At 35.4% G+C, this 19,565-nt stretch overlaps 1 protein-coding gene across 3 annotated transcripts in view; it reads right to left on the bottom strand.

Moving 5' to 3' along the window:
* The window catches only part of RUNX1 (RUNX family transcription factor 1), a 339,165-nt gene that overhangs the window by 50,784 nt on the left and 268,816 nt on the right, over positions 1-19,565 (bottom strand). For all 3 annotated transcript variants that reach the window (XM_020995861.2, XM_020995862.2, XM_020995864.2), the window contains one exon: positions 16,042-16,233. In XM_020995861.2, the coding sequence (XP_020851520.1) occupies positions 16,042-16,233 (192 nt within the window). The remainder of the gene's footprint in view (positions 1-16,041; positions 16,234-19,565) is intronic.

Raw genomic sequence — 19,565 nt, 5'->3', positions numbered from 1 at the left:
TTATTCACCTTAGATAGCAAGGGCAACAGTCTTTTGAAATAAGTGAAATATTGTCTGTTCTCTCCATTTCCAATGAGAGAAGTTTTCTTTAACTTTCCTAATACCCCAATAGCCTCTAGTAGGAATACAGAACCTATACTTTTCCTTGTTTAGAGACTGCTGTTCAATCAAATATTTGCTGGCATATAAGACTAGAAACTTAACCTTCTTATCTTTAGCTCACCACTCCATTATAAGTATAGCAATAGTGCTTCTGCTTTATGTAATAGGGATTAGGTAATTAATCTCTTCCTTATAGATGTTCCGGGTGCAGTGTTATGAATAATTATTTATTTTCTGAATCTTTCTCTCCAATTTGTTACAAATTCCAAAGAACATCTGAGATGATTAGCCCTTGTCAAGAGTCAGAGAATCAGTATTTCATCATTAAGATCAACTCACATAATTACTTATCCTTCTCCCTGACACACTCCTTTCTCCCCCTTAAAGAGGATGTCCATGAGGCACTAACCACATGCCACTGAAATCATGGCCTGATCATCTGGCACAGTCTCTATGAAAACATTCCATCTGTATATCCATTCCTACTAAAATTTACTGGTATATAATTAGTAAGGTGTTGACAGTGTGCCAGATTGGCGGCTCATTTAAATAAACTAGTTTATTAAGCACATAGCTATGAGGTACTTGTAAAGATGTTATAGTCATTTGATCATCACTTGTTCAAGTTAGTAGAAGGGTAGTGATAATTCTAGCCCATATATTTCAGATGCAGACAGTATCTACCCTACTAAGCGTGCTAAGTGAATCAAGTTAGCCAAAGAAAAGTATTTGACAATGTGCAAAGCATGAAATCAAGAGAAAGAACTTTTAGGAAATAAAATGGGCAGAGACAGTCAAGGAAGAAAAATATTTAGTTAAGGTCATTTATTCCAAAAAATACTAGCAAACAAAGATAGAGTTTTGTACCCCATTCTCAGTCTCTATAATGTAGAGTTCTTATTAGGTCTTATAAAAATCTCCTTGAATTTATAGTTTGCAAGTGAGAAACTAAGAATGTACTTAATTATGAGTGAGTTTTAAACTTCTGTAGTTACAATGCTTCTACTTCTATTAATTTATAAATTTTTAGATTGATTGTAAAGTATAAGTAAGACAGGATACAGCTGTGAATAAGAAAAAGAAAATTTAAATTCCATTTGCCATCACATAGGTTTTTATTCATTATAATATTTGCTTTTGACTTTTTTTTGTTCCTATGAAGCCTAATAAATGTGAAGTGAGAAGTATGATAGCAACCTTGAAACTTCCCTTAAATGTCATACCTGGACAAAACATTATTTATTTATTTTTTTGGTAAGGCAATTGGGGTTAATTGACTTACTTAGGGTCACACAGCTAGTGAGTCTTATGTGTTGGAAACTGGATTTGAACTCAAATCCTCCTGACTGCAGGGCCGGTGTTCTATCCATTGTGCCACCTAGCTGCCCTCACAGTATTTTTAAAATATAATTGTTCATTTTTAGTGTTTTTGGCTTTATGACAAATTGTTTTCAAGCACCTTGAGTATTCTTTTGTTCTTGGTTATTAATGACCATTTACATTGTTGCAAATGACAATTCTGGATTTTGCTGAACTCCAATTTCCAGAAAAATAAAATAACTCACTTTTCCCACTTTTATAATTTCAAAAACAACAACAACAACAAAATCATGACACGCAGACTGATACCAGGGATTTCTTTCCTCAGAGATTCTTACCCACAGGTATCTTTAGAAAACAGCTGAGGTGTTGCTACTGAAAAAGGATGGAAAGAAAATTTCTCTTCATTCTGATTTTGGGGTTAGACGACTATGAAAAGCAGAATATGGTTGCTGTCGTAGATGATATTTTGCACACCTTCATCTAAAAATAAGCTGGAGGAACTGAATCTAACAGATAGTGGCATTCTCCTCATATTGAAACTAGAAGACAAAAGGAAGTTGTAGCTAAATGGAAGAATGGCTTATACGTCCTTCTTAGAGATGTAAATAAATGAGTTGGTTTTATTGTGTATCCAAGAGCAAATGGAAAATACTTCATGAAACACTTGTTCACCTCCTATCACTGTGATTAAGTTAAGCATTTGTTTTTTTAAAAAAATCCATCCCTTTCTCTCCACTTAAATTAACACAACTTATGTGCCAACATCTTTTGCAGAGGATAATGAAATACAGAAATTATACAAAGAATGAATTAAGATCCTTCAAAATCAAACAGTATATTTTCATGTGTGGTGACATCCATGAGCACAAGATCACAGTGAAAAATATGTTGGAAAATATGGCTCATAACTAAGAAATAAAAGAAGTCAAAGGCCTGGAAACTGGACAAAAGACCTCATGTCTACATATTATGAATCAGTTCTTCATTAACAGAATAGGGAAGTACTAGAAATGGCAGGCAGGCAAAAATGAAATTAACTACATGTTAAAGGGGAAATAAGTCAGCTGTCTCTACATAGATAGACCATCAACTTCTTAAGCAAATATTAGCATCAATAGCAAACTTGAAGAAATATAAATAAGAAAATATGGCACGAAATTAATATAACATCAAACTGACCTATTTAAACAAGCTATTGATGCTTAAAAGGGGAAAGTGATAAAAGAAAAAAAAAGCATTAACAAAAATGATTAACATTTCCTATAAGAAGTTGAATCCATATGTGACTTGCCACAATGAAAAGACTAAAAGTCTAGAATTTTTCATAGCCAGAAAACATTCTGTCTGCTTTCCTAGTAGAGAGATATAGTCTCTGAGAGTTATACCAGTTTAAAATATAAACTCGTAAAAAATATAATTCTATAAAAAGGAGAATAACAATGGCAACAATGTCTATAGCTGTTGTGAGGATAAAATGTGATAATATCTGTAAGTACTTCATACACTTTTAAAGTGCTATGTAAATGCTTTCACTTTAAATGATATTTGGTCAATGCAAATATCCCACTGCTAGGCACATACCTTAAGGAAATCAAAGTTAGAAAGACAGGATTCAAACACCCAAATTTTATAGCAGCATTTTTGCAGTAGCAGAGAAATAAAGGTATACTAGATATGTTGTTTGGGGGCTGGTTAAATAAATTGCGGCACATGAATATAATAGAATATTCTTATGCTAAAAGAAATGACAAATATGAGAAATACAGAGAAGCAGTGCAAGTCATATGAACTAATCAAAAGTAAATCAGGCAGAAATCAGGGAAACAGTATGCACAATGCAAATGGGAAGAACAATAGCAAAATCAAAGTTGAAAGCTATCTGTCTAAGTACAAACTAAACTTGGATACAAAGAAGAGATATGAGAATGCGCCTTCCTCCCTTTTTTACAGAAGAGGGAACTGTGGATATAGAACATTACATATGATGTTAGAGTTAGACGACTTGTGGGTTGGTTTTGCTGAGCTTTATAAATGTTCTTCTCCTTTTTTTCTACTTTTTTTATAAGGGATGACTCTCTGGGACACAGAAGGGAAATGATATACACACACTAACACACATGGATATATGTATATATTTGTATATGTGTGTGTTATACACACAACTGGTCAAAAATTCTTCCTCCTACATATAATTGTAAAAAACCTCTCACTCCAATATCTTCTAATACATTTATGACATGAATTTTTATGTATGTCTTGTGCCCATCTGGAGAATATTGTGACACATTGGGTAAGGTTTTCCCAGTCCTTTTTGCCAAATAGTGAGTCCATACTCTAGTAATTTATGTGAACTCTATGTTACCACATTCAAATGCTTCTGACTCTATGTACCTAATCTGTCCATTGAAAAATATTTCTAGGAGCCGGTAGGTGATACCCTGGATAGACACTGGCCCTGGATTCAGGAGGACCTAAGTTCAAATGTGGCCTCAGACACATAACACTTATTAGCTGTGTGACCCTGAGCAAGTCACTTACCCCCATTGCCTAGCCAAAAAAAAAAAATTCTATTTTTTAACCAGTGCCATATTTTATTGATGATTATTACTTTGTAGCATAGTTTAAGGTTTTATACTTTTGGGACGCCTTCCTTCACTCTTTTTTTTCATCATTTCCCTTAAAATTATTGATCTTTTGTTCTTCCAGATACATATGTAATAAATTAGTCTAGTTCTCTTAAGTATTTTTTATTCATTTGATTTGTATGATATTTAAAGTATATTGTTTTATTAATATTAATGTGGCTAAACTATGAGCAATTGATTCCTTGCCATTTACTTAAATCTTCATCCTCTACAAAAATTGTTTGATAATGTATTCAAATAATGCTGGTATGTCTTGGTAAGTAGATATTTTATAAATTTTGCAGGATTATTGAATAAAATTTATTTTTTATTTTTCTTCTGGATTTTGTTGGCAGTAGGAAGAAAGGCTCAAAATTTTGCAGTTTCTAAGTCAATTATATCATAAGTCAATTTACAAAAATTTAAAAAATTGCTTCTGCTTTGTCTATGTGTCTTCTCAATTTCTTTTTCTTATCTTATTGGTATAATTAGTATTTCTAGAACTATATCAAATAATAAAGGTGACAATTAACATCCTTATTTTACCCCTGATTTTATTGGAAAGTTCCATTGCAGATAGTGTTAGCTCTTGGTTTTAAATCATATTGTCCATATTAAGAAAAGCTTCACTTAGTCCTATAAATTTTAGTATTTTTTAACACAAAAGAGTATTTTATTTTGTCAATGATTTTTATGACAATATAAATGTAATTTTTTATTATTTTTATTAATATGGCATTTACTGTTTATCTGGGAGCAGCTAGTTGGCATAGTGGATAGAGTGCCAGGCCTGGAGTCAGGAGCACATGAATTCAGACACTAGCTGTGTGACCCTGGGCAAGTCACTTAACCTGTTTGCCTTGTTTCTTCATCTGTAAAATGAGCTAGAGAAGGAAATGGTGAACCACTCCACTATCTGCTAAGAAAATCCGAAATGGGGTCACAAAGAGTTGGACATGACTGAAATGACTGAACAAAAATAACATTATGTTTATAATTTTCCTAACCAACCCTGCATCCCTAGTATAGTTCTACCTGATTACAATATATAATTTAAAAATATATTTATATAGTATCCTTACTAATATTTTATTCAATATTTTTTGCATTGACATCTATTAGAGATATTGGTCAGTAGTGTTGTTTTACTGACTCTCCTCTCCTCTCCCCTTCCTATTTAGGCCACATTTGTCTTACAGTATAAGTTTTATGGGATGCATTATTTTCCTATTATTACAAACAACTCATGGAAAATTTGAGTTAATTGTTCTATGACTGTATGATAGAATTGACATAAAGCTTTCTGGTCATTTTTCCCTTGTTGGGAAGTTCATTTATGACTTACTCAGTTTCTAAATTACTTATATTCTCTAGTTCTTGCTCCAATAATCTGGATATTTAATGTATTTATAAATATTGTCGCATTTCATTTGTTAGTATTTTTGCTGGCATATAACTGGGCAAAATGCTTTCTATTAATTTTCTTTATTTCTTCTTCATTTGCTGTGAATTCTCCTTCACTTTTTGATACGCATAATTTGGTTTTTCTCTCTATCTCAGATTAGCAAACAGTTTGTCTACTGAAAAAATAGCATCTAGTTTTACTTATAAATTCAGTAATTTTTGCTTTTTTATTTGTTGCTTTTTTATCTTTAGAACCATGTCCAATTTATTGATCCATATTCTCAAAATCTAAGTTGCTTCTCAGACTGTGATCAGATTTCCTTTCCTTTATTACAAACTTTAAGAAGGAATGGTCACTTCCCCTAAGGTTCCTATTATTGCCACCCCAGAAATCATTTTATTACTGTTGGTAAGAATCAGATCAAAAATAGAGTTTCCCCTTTTTGGTTCCTCTACTTTTTGAAGGATTAAATTATCACTAAGTCAAGTAAAGAAGTCCTTAGTTACTTTGCTTTGGGGAGAAACAGGGAGAGAGGTCTAGCAGACATGTAAGTAAATGAAATCCCCCATTACTATTTCATGCCTTTATGTTAATTTTGCGATGTTTCCCAAACTCTCATCTATATTCACTTTCTGTCTAGAGGGTCTATGGTATATTCCATTGGACAATATCACTTTTATTTTTCCCATCTTTGACCTTCACTCATGTGATTTCCATTACTGCCCCATTCTGGATCTCAATGAAGTTTGAGGTGTCTATAGGATATCACGCTTGAAATGTTCAATAGGTGATGCAGGACTGAATATCAGAGTAAAGACTGGGGCTAATTATATAGATCTGTGAGTCATCTGTGTAGAGAAGACAATAAATGGGAGTTGATGAGGTCACAAAGAGAGTAGAAACAGAAATGAGAAAAGGTCTAGGATAGCACTTAAGGAACCATGAAATGTAGAAGGCATATTATAGTTAATGAGCTAGCAAGAGTATCTGATAAGTAGTCACAGAGAGCAGAACCAGGACAGAATAGTACCATGAATATCCAGAGAAGCAGAGTAAGAAGGAAATGGTAGTCTACAGTGTCAAATGCAACAGGCAATTCAAGAAAGAGATGTAAGAAGCAAAAATTATCAGATGATCAAATCTGGCAATTAAAACATCTTTGGTAATTTGGGCAGAGCATTTCAGTTGAGTGATGAAATTAGGAGCCAGATTCCAAAGGTTTAAGGACTGAATAAGAGGAGAGGAAGTATAAGTAGCAAGTGGAGACTTTCTAGGCATCTGACTCAGAAAGACATGGGAGACATAAAGCAATAACTTCAGGAGAAAGTAGCTTTTAATCAGGGGTTTTTTTCCCCAAGGACTGAGAGAAATTCAGCATATCCAAAGGCACACTTTGGAAAGACCTACGGGTAACCAAGAGGATGAAGACTGAAAACAGAGGAATGATGAGAGTGGGGAAAATACATTGAATGAAACAGGAGATGCCTACCACATTTTTGTTGACTGATTGATCAACTGAGCTGGTCTGATCATCAAGAGTGTCTGTAGGGAAGAGGAGCCAGAAGGACATTTTGAATGTCTCAGTACTCATCCTGATGAAGCAGACTAAAAAGAATCCTTAGGGAGTATGGTACAGTGAAAAGGCACTGGCTTTGGAGTCAGAATACCTGGGTTCTAGTACTTGGTTTGCTATTTACTAGCTGTGTGTGACCCTGAGCAAATTACTTAACTTTTCTTAAACTTAGTTTCCTCATCTGGAGTATAAGAATAACCTTCCCTAACTTCTTTATTGGGTTATTCTGAAGATCAAAGGAGATAATGCAAGTTCTTTGTAAGCATAAAGAACTGGGCAAATACGAGCCACAAACCTGTAGGTACAGATCCTAAGAGAGAAATCAATGACAAATTAATCTTAGTATTCACTCAAAAATTATTTGTAAGTGTGGATGCGACATTTCTGCTTCAATCAATATTATGTAAAATCAGTTTTTAAAATATGGTTATGTATTTATTCATAAGTCCCTAATGACTTCAAGAGTGTCTCAACCATGAAAACATTTATTTAAATACCACTAAGGAGGTTTACCACAACCCACAAAATCACCAAGCTGTCTTCTTACTTCACCTGGCTGTGACAACTTTCCTTACTGTGTTCCTAAATCGGCATAACTCACATATCCTCCTACCTTCCCTGTCATAGCAGGAAGAAGTTAGTTCTCTGAATTTACAGTTCTATTTCCTTGTCTTCATGATTTGAGGTCAGAGTATTAATATTATGCAAATTAATTCAAAGGAATATCTCTTTAAATTGTGAGGGAGATAGCTGTATAAATGCTGTCATCTATTTAGAAATTTGTGTGGATAAAGTCTTATAAAAGCAGAGATACCAACTAGGTTATAGGAATTTACAATGTCTTGACCTGCATAAACTTATATCCAAAAAACAAATGTCTTTCTATTCAATTTGATGATCTGGTAAAACAGGAAGTTAAAATTAACGTTGGCCCTTTTATAGTAAAAACCTCAACAAATAAACAGTGGTTTAATGCCATGGCAACTTGTTCTCCTTTATATTTGTAATGTTTGCATAATTTGAAATGTCTATTTTCAGGTATTAGGGGTCATATATAATTTTGAATAAATAAACAAAGAAGAAACTACAATTTACACTCACCGAATTAGAACAGAAGGCTTAATGCTATGAATTAACTCTCAGGGACTACAATACTTTTCTGCTTTTATGTAAAAATTACCTCTCAATGTACTAAATTACTGGCCTTCTTTAAAGCTGAGCTCAAGCAGTAAACATTTATTAGGTGCTTATTATGTGCCAAGCATTATGTGAAGCACTGGAGATGCAAAGAAAAGAAAAAGTCACTTCTCCCAAGAAGCTCACAGTCTAATATGATGACAGATTGGCTATGGTAGTGGGGTGAGGGGAGAGAGAGGGTTAGGAAGATAACGATTTCAGTATTGGACATCCTGAGTTCCAAGTGTCTATGGGAGACCCAATTTTAGATGTCCAATAAGCAGTTGGAGATGTAAGTCAAGAAATTAGGAGAGACATTAAGACTGGATCCAAGAATCATCAGCATAGAGATCACATCCAAATCCATGGGAACTGATGAGAACACCCATTGTTAGAAGGTGTGATCTTGATGAAGAGCTGGCTAAGGAAACAGACAAAGAGTGGCCAGACAAGCAAAAGACCCAGGATGCAGTAGTGTCACAGAAACCTTGAAAGAAGAAAGCATCAAGGAGAATAGGCTGCCAAGAGGCCAAGCAGGATGAGAACTGAAAGAAGGCCTTTGAATCTGGGAATTAAAAGATCACTGGTAGCTTTGAAAAGAGCTGTTTCAGTAGAATGACAAGATTGGAAGCTAGATTGCAGAATTAAGAAGAGAACAGGAAAGGAAGTGGACGCATGAATCATAGACAGACTTTTTCAGTAGTTTAATCATAGAAGGGAGGAGAGACAAGACAATAGCCAGTGAGGTTGGGCAGGTCAGAGGAAGGCTTTTTGAGAATAATGAAGACAGGGACATGACTGTAGGCAAATGGACAGAAGCTGATAAACAAAGAAAGACTGAAGATTAGTGAGAGGGTGAGGATGATAGAATAAGTTACTCAGATAATTCAGATGGAGAAACTGAATGTTACCATAGAGCATTATGCTTGAAATGCTTCAGTGGGGATGTGGGGACATTTCCCTAAAAATGAATGCTGCTTTTCAAATAAAAACAGTGAATGATGAATTTTATGTCTAAAGTAGCTTTTAAAATATAATGTTGATGCTCTAGAATTAAATGTAGAAATTTTCTATTTACCTAAATGCTGAGAAAAATATTAAACTTCTACTTAAGACTTTAATTCTCGTTAAATTCCTAATTGTAGAAAAGTCTCCAAAGGCTGCTAAAATCTGACTAGAATAAAATATTAGTTAGGAAGAAGGAAGAAAACCAAGTTTTTCATTTGAGATATCCAAGATATATAATATTTAGTCAGTTGATAAACATTTATTCAAGGCCTACCTATGTGCTAGGAGCTATGCTAAGGGCTAGAAATTTCAAAGAAAGAAAGAAAGGAAGGAAAGAAGAAAGAAAGAAAGAAAGAAAGAAAGAAAGAAAGAAAGAAAGAAAGAAAGAAAGAAAGAAAGAAAGAAAGAAAGAAAGAAAGAAAGAAAGAGAAAGAAAGGAAGAAGGAAGGAAGGAAGGAAGGAAGGAAGAAAGAAAGAAAGAAAGAAAGAAAGAAAAAAGAAAGAAAGAAAGAAAGAAAGAAAGAAAGAAAGAAAGAAAGAAAGAAAGAAAGAAAGAAAGAAGAAAGAAAGTGCAGCTAAATGGGAACTGAAGGGATGAGTGGCCTGGGTGGCTTCTTTAAATGAAGATTCTGGGAAGAGATCTCTATTTCCATCCTTTCCAATAATAATAAATTTATAAGACTAAGAACCATTTCTCAATAGATAAATCATCAACAGATACAGTTTTGCAAAGGGAGAAATCTAAGCAATCAACAACCAAATGAAAAATATGTTCTAAATCACTAATAATTAAACAAATATAAAGTGAAGAAATTTTGTGGTTCTACCTCACACTTATTTTTTTTTTTGGCTAGGCAATGGGGTTAAGTGACTTGCCCGGGGTCACACAGCTAGTAAGTGTTATGTGTCTGAGGCCGGATTTGAACTCAGGTCCTCCTGAATCCAGGGCCAGTGCTCTATCCACTGTGCAACGTAGCTGCCCCCTACCTCACATTTATAAGACTGGTAAAGATGACAAAAGTTGGAGGGGCTGTGAGAAAATTGGCGTATCATTGCATTGTTGGTGGAGCTGTGAATTGGTATAACCATTCTACAAAGCAATTTAAAACTATGCCCCCAAATTACCAACTTGTGTATACCCTTTGACTCAGTTAATATCATTACAAGGCCCATAACCCAAAGAAATCAGAGAAAGAGGAAAAGAATCTAGTAGGTCTTTTCATGATAGCACAACATCGGAAACTAAGAGAAGTATCTTTCTATTGGGGAATGGCTAAACAAATTGTGGTATATGAATGTAATAGAATATTATTGTGCCATTAGTAATGATGAAATGTGCAATTTCTATGGAAACTGGGAAGACTTCTTTGAACTGGTGATTCAGACCAAAGTAATGAAGCCCCAGGGGTATAGTGAGGCTCAAGTAAGATAATGGATGTAAAGCACTTTGCAAATGCTAAAGATACACACACATACACACACACACACACACACACACACACACACACACACACACATACCTATGTAGGCAGCTAGGTGGCTCAGTGAATAGAGTGCTGTATCTAGAGTTTGGAAGACCTGAGTTCAAATGCAGCCTTAGACACTTAGTAGCTATGTGACCCTGGGAAAGCCACTTAACCACTGTTTGCCTTAATCCACTGGAGAAAGAAATAGCAAACCACTCCAGTATCTTTGCCAAGAAAACCCATGGACACTATGGTCCATGGGGTCACAAAGAGTTACACACAACTGAATGACTGAAAAACAACTACATACATACATACATACATACATACATGTATATATACACACATATATACAAACATGTGTATATATGTATATAGAAACACATATACATGTACGTATATACACATATATGAATATATGCCAATTATTATTCTTATTGCCCTCAGTCACCAAATCTCTAGTCTGGTGATGATTTCATTTGTGAAGACTTCTACAATGCTCCTGCTGAGTTCAAGCAGTGTTGATAGCAAGTTGTATATAACAGATTTGCAGTGTCATGTGCAATCATCTTTTTATTATACTATGTTATGGAAATGTTTATTTTAATCCACAAATTAAAAATAAAATATTCTTTTTTAGAAAAGAAAACAATAAAGGAGTTTGCTAGTAAATGTTTAACAATTGAGTTGGGGGGGATGTATACCTACATTTTTATATTTAATTTTTATTGTCAACACTTTATTATATCTAGACAATCAACAAAACAATAAATCAAGCCCTGATTTGTAGCAATTACCAATTTCTGAAGTGTAAAGGCTTTTATTGAAATTTTCACAATTAGTTTTCCCAAGCTATTCCTAACCTCTCTCCTGACCTCTAGACTTGCATCTCCAAATGACTATTGGTCATGGTGAAGCGGATGTCCCATAGACATCTTAAACTCAATATGTTCAAAGTTGAACTCATTATCTTATTCCCCCAAACCCTTCCTTCTCCAAAAATTCCCTATTGCTGTCAATGATACCACCATTCTCCCAGTCATCTGGGCTCACAATCTACATGTTATCCTTGATTCCTCATACTTTCTCCCTGCTCCCATATTCAATTTGTTGCCAAGTCATGTTAATCCGCCTCTTACATTTCTCTTCTACACTTCCTGCTTCTCTCCTCTGACATTGCCATCACCCAGGTGCATGCCCTTTTCATCCCATGCTTGGACTATTGCATTCTTTTTCTGGTGAGTCTCCCTGACTCAAGTCTCTCTGTATTCCAGTCCATCCTCTACTCAGCAGCCAAACTGATCTTAAATCCAAAGTCTAACCATGTCACACCCCTTATTCAACCAACTCTGCTGCCTCCCTTTTGTCTTCGGGATCAAGTTTAGAATTTTCTGTTTGATTTGTAAAGCCCTCTATAACCTGGACCCTTTCTATCTTTCCAGCCTTCTTACATTTTAACCCTACCCCACCACCCATATATTCTGAAAGCCCATGGCACTGGACTCTTTGCTGTTCCTTGAACTTAAGACACTTTCTACCCCCCATGCTTGGAACTCTCCCTCCTCATCTCTGCCTCTTGGCTTCCCTGGCTTCCTTCAAGTCTCAGGTAGAGACTCACATTCTGGAAGAACCCTTTCTCAATCCTCCTTAATGCTGTTTATCATCTCCACTTTATCCTGTATATCTTGTTTGTTTTAACACAGCTGATTGTTCCCACAATTAGACTGTAAGTTCTTTGAGAGCAAAGACTGTCTTTTGCCATTCATTTTGTATCCTCTGTGCTTAGCACAGCGTTGTTTATTAAGCACATGGCAGGGACTTAAAAAATGCTTACTGACTGACAAAAAAGTGAGCAGAAGTTGGTGAACAATTTATCCAACGATAACAACATTACAAAGAAAAGCAACAGCTTTGAAAGATGACAGAACTCTGAACAATGGAAAGATAAATGATGAGTCCGAAAGAATGGAGATGAAACATACTATTCACAGCCTGACAGAGAGATAGTGAAGTTAAAATGAAGAAACATACATGCACACATATAGATATATTTGTATATCTATACATATACATGTATACACAAAACACACACATCCAAAAATGGCTAATGTAGGAATTGTTTTTGCCTGATTAAGGAGCTACATATTTACTGAGAGTTTTATTTTCATCTTTAAAAACATTGTTCAATCATGGGGCAGGGTTAATGGAAAGGACAGATTAATGAAAATGCTTCTTAACTTAAAAAAAATAGTAACCTTGGGAATCCACTATTGGTTAAGGCAGCCCATTCTACTTTTCAAAGCTGGATGGGTAGAGTTAACTAATGCACTCAAATAAATCACAAAATTATTGAAGGAACTAGTAGTGAAAAAAAAGTAATAATTTTATGAAAACAACAGCCAACATTCTTACATTTCCTAAACCATTTCTATAAATTCACATGTGAGGCAATATATCCACATCATACTTTGAAAAGAAATCATAACAGTAAAATCTTAAACAACTTTTTAAAAAGTGATTGCTAGGTTCCTGGAGCACCACAAAATAAAGTTATTATTGCTTAGATGTTGTAGAAGTTTTTTGTTTTTTCCCCCTAAAGGAACAAGAAAAAAGTGATAGTGTTGAACCTGATACTTTGCTAAGCATATACTGTTTCAAAGTAGCTGAAGAAGGCAAGTCCCTACTAATTCCTCTACCCACGCAGCTCCTGAATGCTGAGAAGACAAAATACTATATTCATTTTACTTTAACAGAGTATATCTGGAAATGAGATTCATTATTCACCAAATTAGCTGAGATAAAGGATAATAAACAGTAGCTGGAATTTAATTTGTGTTTATGTCTATCTTTTTCATTGTTTTAAAAATATACATTGGTTCCATTATTTTCAGAAAAAAATTCTTCTAGTTATGTTAGTGGGGTGTTACTAAGTTACAGACTAAAAGGACTTTAAAAAATCCTTTTCTTTCAAGTTAGAAAAGGACTTCTAGAGAAAATTATTTTCTAAAAACTCATTTTATCTAACAATAAGCCAGACTTTAGAAATTCTGACCTAATCTATTTTATTCCTGTGAGAAGAGTAATTACTAATTAGAAAGCATTTTGTTTATTCACCTTCTCAACCCCCCCCCCCAATGATTATCAAATAAACTTTGCTACCCAGGAGAAGACTTTGATACTCTAATGCATTCTAAAATCTAACTTATCTGACGATGAAAAGGCTGAAAATAACATGTGACAGTGTATTGACAGAAGGAGTCATGCCTTATACCCTACTTCTGAATTCCATGTGGCCCTAATTTTCAGGTTCATTTGGGATACTTATTGTACTATTGATTGGATAGTTACCCATTCAAACTCAGCTTATTATAACTAGACTAGAGTAACAGAATTGCCTCTGGTTGCTTGGTTTAAGACATTAATCAGACAGGTTTTTGTCTGAATAATAAAGAGTTGGGTGATCAGTCACATGAAAAAAAGTGGAATTACTCTGAAATGGCATTTTCCATTGAGCCATGTAGATGTGATATCAGATTAAATCAACAATGTGGTTCATACAATTAAAGATTTTTGTTAATACTCAGAAGAGCTGGAACTAGACAAAGATGCCATTTAACAGCTGTCACCAGTGCTAAGCTCTCCTAAGTTTTCTTTGGGACTGGCTTCTTAGGGAAATGAATTCCACACTAATACAAAAATCTCTTTAAGGTTGTAATTCATGTACAAAACAAACAAAAAGAACTATGTCTACACATTAACAAGGCCCGTGGAAGAGCACACTGCAATTGCTCATTTTAGTAGGTCCCACAGCTTCCACCTTCAAATCCAAAGTACATTATCCACAAAGGAGTCCTGAAGAATGCACAGTTTTAAAATGTCAAGGATAGACATCGAGATATAAAACTGATGGACTTGGAGTTCAAATCCTGCCTCAGAACTTCTTACTTACGTGGCCCTGGCAAAGTCATTTAACTTCTCTCCTCCCCAGTTTCCTCATTTGTAAATTGAGGATAATAATAGCACCTGCCTTACAGGATTGTTGTGAAGATCAAATAAATGAAACATAAGTAAAGCATTTTGCAAACCTTAAAGTGCTAGATAAATGTTAGCTGTTATTATCATCATTATTATCATTGGTTCCTGGAAAACTCGACCTCAGGCAAAACAGAGGGCAGCTAACTTCAAAGAAACAGTGTTATACATGGGCTAGTGGTGGAAGAATATAGTGGTATTTTACAATCTTATATGTAGTAGGTTTGGCTGTGATACATTAATGATCGTATTACAAAATTATGTTAGAGCAATGTTATTTGAGGTATGCCTGAAGTTTAGCAAACGACCTCAAATGTACCTACCATAGATGTCAGATACTCTTTAACAATAAGCTTGTAGCAGCTTCAAATTTAAGACCCTAATGCCATTCTGGCCATTCATCTGTGTGCTGAAAATACCACTTATCCTTTCCTGCTGAGTTTCTCCCGAGTCTCTTTAAGGTGGCATGATCACTGCAAAAAATAGTATCTAATTTCTGTGACCTTTAAGCATCTAAAAAGTAAATGGTCTTAGATGTAGTTTTCATGATAACATCTACACAATAACGATTTATCCACCTGCTTTATTTGTTGGCAGAATAAAGCATATCACATCTATAGCGATCCTAGAACAAGCAGTGCGTTCTATTTTAGCACAGAGTAGTTTTTTAATAATGACCATTATTTTTGCTACAACCTTTTACTTTCATACCAAAAATACTACATTTTTTAGTGTTGTCACCATAGAAATATACAGAAAAATTCACCTCTAGAAGTTCCCAGGTCCTGAGACAATTGTGTTTGAAAACTCTGTGTAATCTGAAAACTAGGATTATGGATTATGCCAGGGGTGGGGAACCGGTGGCCTCGAGACCATATGTGGCCCTCTAGGTCCTAAAGTGCAGCTGAATCCAGTCAAAGGGCTGCACTTGAGGGCCTAGAGGACCACATATGGTCTCGAGGCTTCTGGTTCCCCACCCCTGGATTATGCCCATCTTCATCTTCTCTGCTCTATTATAATGCTCCAAACCTCATAGATTCCATCAGGAAGTAAAAAACAGACAAACAAAAACAATATGACCAAAGCTTTTTTTTTTCAATCAAGGTACATATTCACTCTTTGGCCCTCCAAATTTTACCTCTTTCCTGGTGACCCAAGGTACACCAAAATGATACAAATTAATGAGCATCTTGAAGGGTCTAAATAAATCTTGTGGAGAATAAACAAAATTCTATCCAGTGGGTTTTACCTGTGTGCATATAAGTTTGTGGATAATGGCAGTAATGAGAAGGAAAAAAAAAGGTGTATTTGTGTTTTCCTCTAGGCACTTACCCTGAATCTGACTCTGAGGCTGAGGGTTAAAAGCCGTTGTGTGGTTCAAGGAAGCTCGTGGGTTAGATGTAGGGGCTGGGTGGTGGGGGCTGATCCTCATGGCACTACGGCGTAGCTGTTCCAGTTCACTCAGTCTCTCTGAAAAAGATAAGCTCCCAGGCTTTGTCTGTTCATCTATTTTCTGACGGTGTCCTGTATGGGGAGAGAGAGGGGAGAAGGCAGAAGAGAGAGGGAAGGGGAGGAAAGGGGAAAAAAAAAGATTTAAAGAAAAAACCTCACTGACATTTATACTTGTGGGTTTTTTAAAATTCCATATTTTCTTTTTTTCCCCCCTCTTTCCTCTCCCATTCCTTATACTGACTCACTGGTGTTTAGCAAAGTTGGTTAGTTCCCAGTGGAAATTCAGTGAAAGAAGGGAATATGGAGCCAGTTGACACATTGTCGCCCACACAGTAGAAGGTTCTTCTGTCCTACAAGCTATAAACTACTCTCATAATGTATCTGTCCAAATGCTTCACAGCTACCTCCCCTGGTACTCCAATTATATGGGCAGAAAGCAATGAGGATGGTTTGAAGGCATAAGGACATGGAGGGAGAATTATTTTTTGGTGGTTGGCAATTCACTCTGTGCTAAGTCACAGGTACAGCAGTTAGGTAAGTAGCCTGCTCTGATAATCCATTGAAACCACTAGATTGTAAGTAGGCCAGAGCATACTGCATACACAAACCACTAGTACATTTTAAAGCAAAGAATTAGGTCCTACGCCCTGACTGCAATTTGATTTTTAAACAGGAAATGAGCAATATTTGATAACCCAGAGGCTATGGTGATTTCAAATCCCCTTTAAAATATATTTAAAGTCTTTAGCACTTCAACTGCCTTTCCTTCCTCACAAATTTTCCATTAATATCTGTTAGTTCTGCTGCTAATTTCACCAACATGACATCAGAATGTCTTGGTAAGAGACTAGTATTCAGATACGAGTCAAATATTCCCTATAGGCTGATTCTAGCATAGCTCTGGGGAGCAGCTGCCAAATACTTTGAACATATGAAGGCCTTTTGGTTCTCCACGCAAACAAACAAACAAACAAAACAATGAGGGGCTACTGAAGATACTTCTTGGCAAAAAGATTGTCAGATGTCATTAAAATCAACTGTTATCTTTAAATAGCAAAGCGGTCATTTAAAACTGGACAGGTCTAAGATTTTTCCTGTAATTTCTCAGATGTAGTCTAATTTTACATCAAAACTCTTGAATGTTGCCTTGTTCTTTGTTTAAGATATAGCATATAATTTACTGGGCAGCTAGGTGGCACAGTAGATAGAGTGCCTGGCCTGAAGTCAGGAAGGCTCATCTTCCTGAGCTCAAATCTGGCCTCAAACACTTACTAGCTGTGTGACCCTGGGCAAGTCACTGTTTGCCTGTGTTTCCTCATCTGTAAAATGAGCTGGAGAAGGAAATGGCAAATCACTCCAATATCTTTGCCAAGAGAACCCCAAAGGGCTCACAAGTCAGACACGATTGAAACAACTGAACAACACGTAACTTCCAATATGGTGGTGGATATTGGTATCTAAGAATCCATGATCCCTTCTTTCAGTCATTTTGTCATTTTTTTTTTTAAAGAGGAGATTCCTATCCTCTAATACTTTCCTTAACTCTGCTTGGGGGAGACTGTGTGTAAGTTAGCACTGGCCAACTGCATAAACATAGCACAGAATGTCAAACTAATGGAAACAAGATTGGAAAAGTCTGCTACTTGTCTGCAATACAGTACTCTTTCACATATCCTCAACATAATCTTAAGTCAAAGAGGGGATTTAAAAAAAAATTATTTTTTTCCCTGTGGAGAAAATTAAAGATCACTTTCCAGTAGCTAAAATTCTAAAGTTAAGTTTTATAACTTGTATTTTGGTTCCAAATCTCAGTAGCTCAACTTTTCTTCCTGCTGTCAGGTCCCTTGGCAGAGTTTGCACTGTCTCAGATTCCAGACCAGAAAAAGACCCACTATATTGAGGTGACTCTTACCATTAACAAGACCTTTTTGGCTTTCAAAAAAGGAAACATGCTTAAGTATAATATTTATGTGGTTTAAATGCGACTCACCCTCTTTCATTTGTCTGCATAGCAAATCTGGACTCAGGTTGAGAGCTCCAGCTCACAACACTTGACTTTAATGCAAACCCACTGTCATGCATGTTATGTATATATGCGAGAGGTTTCATACATGCTGATTACTTTGAGCCCTGGGCCTTGGATATAGGTACCAGAATAATGTACATCATTCTTTTCATTAAGCAACTAAAAAAAACTCCTTCTAAAGTTCAATTTCAATAAATAATGCTAAAATCTGGTGTTTCTGCATGGTATTTTTCTTTCCGTTCTCTTTCCCTATTACTCATGTTTTCCTGATGAACAGACAAATAATCTTGCAGAAAAATAAAACACCTGAACTAATAAATAATATAAAGAGTTAATTAAACTCTATAAGGATACCGCCTAAACTCAACATAGTAACCAAGGGGAAAAAGGAAAGAAGAGGTAGAAAAATAAGGGAAAAGATTTAGAAAAAATCTGCTGCTTCAAAGGAGCATGACTCAATTGTTTTTGTTTTAAACTATATTTCAAAATTACAATATTCCTTGGGCATAAGGTAGCTTTGTCCAAGAGAAGCAGGTGATCTGAGGAGAATAGTTTGAGGTTCATATTTTTGAAAATTCCATTGGCATACATAGCATTCATGACAGTTGGATTCTTCAGGCTTAGCCTTTTAAGGAAGGCCATCAGTGATATAAGCCTCAGCCAGGAAGCTTGGTGACCTATGCTAGAAAGGAATGGTTCTCAGATTTGTAATTTGGGGTAAACATCACTAGAAAAGCAAAAATAAGGGTTGCTTATTTCCTCCATTAAGTACTCCTCTCTCGGTGTTCATTTTTAAAAAGAAATTTTTATAATTTATCAATTATTATGCCAGACAATATTTTACATTTCATTACATGACAAGCATTTAGCCATTTAAAGAAATGAATGATGACTGACAATTGCTATCTTCAGTAGGAATGTTTAGACTTAGGCTACAACTATGACTGACTCAGAGAAAATGATCTTGTAATTTTGTAAGCCCTGAAAGAAACCAAGGAATGGGAAAGGGTGACATGAAGTGAGTCAGACAGAACCCCCTCCTGATTGTGTCGTCCATAGGATTGCAGGAATGACATTGACTTTGTGGGGAACCTTAAACTCCTTCTTTTTGGTGAGTTGTACCATCCAGGCAAAAGCGAAATAAAAATCATTATGTTAAAGATGTGGGCAAATTTTCATTTATAAAATAGATCAAAGCAGTGCTTAATTCTTTTTTTCCCCCAAAGCCATCAAAATATCATGCTTCAAGGTCTAAACGGCAAATTATATTTTGCACGAAATACAGGTGCTTCCATTACCACCTTCTGATCTATTTGGAAAGATGAATGTTTTATGGCTCCCATTAACTACTGTTTTTTGCAAATAGAATGTCAGTCCC

Source organism: Phascolarctos cinereus, unplaced genomic scaffold (assembly GCF_003287225.1).
Source record: "Phascolarctos cinereus isolate Bilbo 61053 unplaced genomic scaffold, phaCin_HiC Scaffold_726;HRSCAF=1367, whole genome shotgun sequence".
Classification (NCBI taxonomy): domain Eukaryota; kingdom Metazoa; phylum Chordata; class Mammalia; order Diprotodontia; family Phascolarctidae; genus Phascolarctos; species Phascolarctos cinereus.
The sequence above is the reverse complement of the archived record's forward strand: the minus strand, read 5'-3'. Positions and strand labels throughout refer to the sequence as shown.